The sequence below is a fragment of the Colobus angolensis genome, unplaced genomic scaffold (assembly GCF_000951035.1).
Source record: "Colobus angolensis palliatus isolate OR3802 unplaced genomic scaffold, Cang.pa_1.0 Scaffold242, whole genome shotgun sequence".
NCBI lineage: Eukaryota > Metazoa > Chordata > Mammalia > Primates > Cercopithecidae > Colobus > Colobus angolensis.
Genome location: NW_012115622.1, coordinates 964,873 through 970,287, shown reverse-complemented (window position 1 = coordinate 970,287; position 5,415 = coordinate 964,873). Strand labels below are relative to the sequence as shown.

General features: G+C 52.8%; 1 protein-coding gene across 2 annotated transcripts in view; it reads left to right on the top strand.

Moving 5' to 3' along the window:
• Nucleotides 1–4,618, top strand: part of SLC25A18 (solute carrier family 25 (glutamate carrier), member 18) — a 30,747-nt gene extending 26,129 nt beyond the window's left edge. For both annotated transcript variants that reach the window (XM_011945658.1, XM_011945657.1), the window contains 4 exons: nt 624–789; nt 1,388–1,542; nt 3,351–3,426; nt 3,834–4,618. In XM_011945658.1, the coding sequence (XP_011801048.1) occupies nt 624–789; nt 1,388–1,542; nt 3,351–3,426; nt 3,834–3,975 (539 nt within the window). In that variant the 3' untranslated portion in view covers nt 3,976–4,618. The remainder of the gene's footprint in view (nt 1–623; nt 790–1,387; nt 1,543–3,350; nt 3,427–3,833) is intronic.
• The last annotated feature ends 797 nt before the right edge of the window (nt 4,619–5,415 follow it).

The following is a 5,415-nucleotide window of genomic DNA, read 5'->3' as shown; positions in this document are numbered from 1 at the left end:
CCTGTAATCCCAGCACTTTGGGAGGCCAAGGCAGGTGGATCACCTGAGGTCAGGAGTTCGAGACCAGCCTGGCCAACATGGTGAAACCCCATCTCTACTAAAAATACAAAAATCAGCTAGGTGTGGTGGTACATGCCTGTAATCCCAGCTACTAGGGAGGCTGAAGCAGGAGAATCGCTTGAACCTGGGAGGCGGAGGTTGCAGTGAGCTGAGATCACACCACTGCAAAAAAGAAACCCAAAATAAGTAAAAATAAAAATAATCTACATAGGCTGAGACATGGTTTAGAAATGGAAGCCAGATCAATCCAGTTTTAATGGGAGGGCAAGGAATGGAGCCCTAAGGAACGTGGCAGAGAAGCAAGCGGGTCAGGCTGTGACCATGCTCTTGGGAAGTGTTCTCAGCACTGGGATAGCTCCTGAGATACTGTAGACCTTAGGAAGACGTCCTTAGAGCCAAAAATTAACATTCTAAAATTAGGACATTCTTCCGGATGCCAGTGGAGGTGTCAGCCTGGCCTCTGAACTGCCCCGGGGGCAGGGATTGAGAGCCACACTCATAGGAGTGTTCTGTAGCATCCGTCGGGGACCAGGTAGTGATGGGGTCTGTCCTTTCCCTTCCAGCCATCCATCGTCAGGGCTCGGCCTCAGCACCCTCCACCTCCAGGTCCTACACAACGGGTTCGGCTTCTACCCACAAACGCCCCTCTGCCACCCTCATCGCCCGGGAGCTGCTCCGCACCCAGGGCCTGGCTGGGCTCTACAAGGGCCTGGGTGCCACTCTCCTCAGGTGAGCCTTTCTTCCGGTTCCCTAGGACAGTGCATGGGGGAGGGCATGAGGGCCGGAGAGTTGGCTGTCCCTATCTGCCTCTGTGTCCTTCCCAGAATATCCAAACCCAGGTGAGCAAACGATTTCCACGCTTCCTGTCCAGAACTGGCCAGGGTGGCACAGAATGGGTACCTAGAAGACTGAAGTTTTAGGCCTCTTGCATAGCGATGACCAGGCCCACAGGAAGGCTGCGTGTTTTGTGGCCCAAAGGCACCTAAGAAAGCCCTGTCTACAGAGGACCGCAGAGTTCCTAGTAAATGAGTGGCCATGCCCCTCATCTTCCCTCGGCCTGCCTGCCCCTGCACAGAACACGTTTCCAGCCTCAGACTTGCCTCTGGCAGTCAAGAGGCTGCAGGTGCTGCAGGGCAGAGGAAGGAGCTGGGAGGGCAGGACAGATGGTAGTAGCCCTTTTGTCCCCGGCTGTCCCGGGCACTGAAGAAGGGGTGAATCCCAGTGGCTTCTCTGTGAGCCCCATAGCTGACAGCAAAGCTCATTGTCTCACCTTGGGCGGCAGCCCCAGGGCAGCTCGGAGCTCAGTGTTTCTCTTCCTCTTCTGCAGAGATATCCCCTTCTCCATCATCTACTTCCCACTGTTCGCCAACCTTAACAACCTGGGGTTCAACGAGCTCGCCGGCAAGGTGTCCTTTGCACATTCCTTCGTGTCAGGCTGTGTGGCTGGTTCTGTCGCTGCGGTCGCAGTGACGCCTCTAGATGGTAAGGAGGTGGGAGACGTGTCCTTTCTATGGGATAAACAGTAATTTTGCACTTAATAGATGAGACAGCCCAACCCTGGAAGCCGTCTGGGGTTGCAATCTGGCTGCTGGCAGAGGTTCATTAGAGGCCCTGCCGGATAAAGTGGGCCCAAGAGACTTTCCTTCTGTTTCTCATCCCTGACACATCCGGTCACCTTCCAGATGCTGATTCCTTCAGCTTTTCATCCCCTCAGAAGAGTTGTGAGCTTCAGCTGTAAATTATTGCTGATCTTGGCCAGGTGTGGTGGTTCACGACTGTAATCCCAGCACTTTGGGAGGCCGAGGTGGGTGGATCACCTGAGGTCAGGAATTCGAGACCAGCCTGGCCAACATGGTGAAACCCCGTTGCTACTAAAAATACAAAAAAAATTAGCTGTGGCCGGGCGCGGTGGCTCAAGCCTGTAATCCCAGCACTTTGGGAGGCCAAGACGGGCGGATCACGAGGTCAGGAGATCGAGACCATCCTGGCTAACACGGTGAAACCCTGTCTCTACTAAAAAAATACAAAAATCTAGCCAGGCGAGGTGGCGGGCACCTGTAGTCCCAGCTACTCGGGAGGCTGAGGCAGGAGAATGGCGGGAACCCGGGAGGCGGAGCTTGCAGTGAGCTGAGATCCGGCCACTACACTCCAGCCCTGGCGATAGAGCAAGACTCCGTCTCAAAAAAAAAAAAAAAAAAATTAGCTGAGTGTGGTGGCATGTGCCTGTAATCCCAGCTACTTGGGAGGCTGACGCAGGAGAATCACTAGAACCTGGGAGGCGGAGGTTACAGTGAGCCAAGACCACACCACTGCACTCCGGCCTGGGTGACAGCACAAGACTCCATCTCAAAAAAATAAATACATAAAATCTGGGGCTAAAGGCGGGAGCTAAACCTACTGTGAGAAGACAATGCTTCCCTCTGTTAGGGCTGCCTGCAGCTCCCCAAACATGTGGGCGGACTTCCTATACCAACAGTAACCTGGCCAGGTGCAGCAGCGGCTCACAACTGTAATCCCGAAACTTTGGGAGGACGAGACAGGAGCCCAGGAGTTTGAGACCAGCCTGGGCAACAAAGTGAGACCCTGTCTCTAAAAGAAGTAAAAACATTAGCTGGGTGTGGTGGTAGCGCCTGTAGTCCCAGCTACTGGGGAGGCTGAGGTGGCAAGATCACTTGAGCCCAGATGGTCGAGGTTGCAGTGAGCTGTGACTGTGCCACTGACTGCACTCCAGCCTGGGCAACAGAGCAAGACCCTGTCTCAACAAAACCAAACAAACCCACGGTAACGTGACTCATTTATTTTATAGCTGAGGCCCAAAGAGGAAGACCTCCACTTACAGACCACACAGTGCACACAATGGCAGAACCGGTCTCATGACCTTTTTTTTTTTTTTTTGGACACGGAGTCTCAATCTGGTGCCCAGATTGGAGTGCAGTGATGCAATCCCAGCACACCACAACCTCCGCCTCCCCAGTTCAAGTGATTCTCCTGCCCCCGCCTCCCAAGTAGCTGGGACTACAGGCCTGCGCCACCATGCCTGGCTCATTTTTGTATTTTTAGTAGAGATGGGGTTTCACTATGTTGGCCAGGCTGATCTCGAACTCCTGACCTTGAGATCCGCCCTCCTCAGCCTCCCAAAGTGCTAGGATTACAGGTGTGAGCCACCGTGCCTGGCCTATGACTCAGTTTTATATGTGGTAGCTCTAAAGGAGGACCCGGCCACTTCGTGTTGAGGGGAGGACACCAAAGGTAAGCTGTTCACTACTTATTTTAACTTTTACTTGATTTAGTTCTGAAAACACGAATCCAAACCCTCAAGAAAGGCCTGGGCGAGGACATGTACAGTGGGATCACCGACTGTGCCAGGTGAGAGCCAGTGTCCCCTCCAATGGCGGCTGGGACCGGTTCCTCTGCATGGGCGTCTGCCTAGATCAGATTTAGAGACCAGCTTTAATGCTAGCCTCTGGGTTTCTTAGAAGTCTGTCTTTCCCTCAGCTCTCAGAGAAAACAATGTACCGGGAGCCTTTTTCTTCTTTGTGGTATCCCTACAGCATCTCTCACGAAAGATTCTAGCCACATCAGGCCTATTTCCAAGGCCTTGACCCAACTGCTTAAGTAACCAACCTGCAGGCACCGCCCCACACCGTTGGCCCCTTGCTCTTGCTGTGGAAGGCACTATTCTCGAACGAGAGGTGCACAAATGGAGGCCGCCACTGAGGGCTGCTGGCAAACTGCCCCTGCCCATCAGCTCACTGGCTCTTCTTTCTCCCCAGGAAACTCTGGATTCAGGAGGGACCGTCTGCCTTCATGAAAGGCGCTGGCTGCCGGGCACTGGTCATAGCACCTCTCTTTGGGATTGCTCAAGGGGTCTATTTCATTGGGATTGGAGAGCGCATCTTAAAGTGTTTTGAGTAGACAGAGCTGGAGGTCAGGTCTCTGCACTCTCCGCCCTCTCTCTAGCCCATTTCACTTAGCCTAGACGGGACAGGGGCAGGCGGGGCCGCTCTGGCCTGCCTTGTCCTCTACGTTGTAGTGCTACCTCAATCTCGGGAGAAACAGCCCTATATTCTAACAAGCTGAGCACAGCCTTCTTCCCCTGCGTGTCTACACTCATTTTCCTTTGTGGGCACAGCTACCAGGGGCTTTCAGAAGCCCCTACCCACCTACTTTTCAATAAAAATAGTACTTTAGTTGTATTAATTGCAGGACCTTAACAGGTAGTCAAAATAGAAGGGTTGTCTCTATATTTTAACATCTCAGTCAAACTCAGCAATCTTCAGTCAGCTTGAGGATTTAGCATTGTTAATCTTGGACTCTATAACTTATGAGTCCTAGCACTGATTTTTGAGGAAAAGGAGGATCAGAAGTTCAAGGGACCATGAAAAGTCCTCAAAGTCAGCACCTCGTTTGAGACCAAGCACCCTTTCGAATCCCTGGATGGCTGAGGGGGCTGAGGCCGGCTCTAACTGGGCAGCCCAGCCCCTCCCCTAGAGCCCAGGCTCTTGCAGACCCCTCCCTGTATCCGAGGAACACTATTTGAAATAAAGGTGAACGGTTACAATCTCATCTCTTCATCAGTGGGTACAGCACAGGCTGCAGTGAACGGTGTCACCATCTGCTTTTCTACGTCCATTTCAAACCCCAACATTAAAAAGGGCACAGAAGCAGACCCCCGTGACTCTTCAAACTGTTACTTACGGGGGTGGAGGAACACAGCCACAGGGAAACATCTACTTGTTAGTGCCACTGGGCTTTAAGCCTTGATTCTATCCCTTCGTAAGTGCATCGTCTTGAGGAGCTGAGTTTGCTGTGAGAGCCATCCTCATGCACCTCGATTCCTGCCCCATAGGCTGCTACAGGAGAAATAATGTCATAGCAGCGGGGCCAAGTCCTAAGAAAATCAGCACCTGCTGCAGGAGCTGGTGTTTACAATAGTTCCACCTACTGTGAAACCTGGGCTAACGAGGAAGAGGATGGCGCCAACATGGTCAGCCTTGGGAGCCTCACTTTCTGTTATGAGAACTGCATTTGAGTATGGGCCCTGGAGACAGACCTCAGTTCAAGTCCCAGCTCCACCATGTACTAGCTGCAAGGCCCTGGGCAGCCCTTAGTCGTCACCTACGGAAAAATAAAACGTGGGGCAGGGGAGGAAGAACAGGGCCTCTGTGAAAGGATCTGGTTCCAGCACACAGTGACCTGCTCTAAAATAACTCGGTTTTTTGGGCTGGACGCTGTGGCTCACGCCTGTAATCCCAGCACTTTGTGGAGGCCGAGGTGGGCGAATCACGAGGTCAGGAGATCGAGACCATCCTGGCTAACCCGGTGAAACCCCGTCTCTACTAAAAATACAAAAAA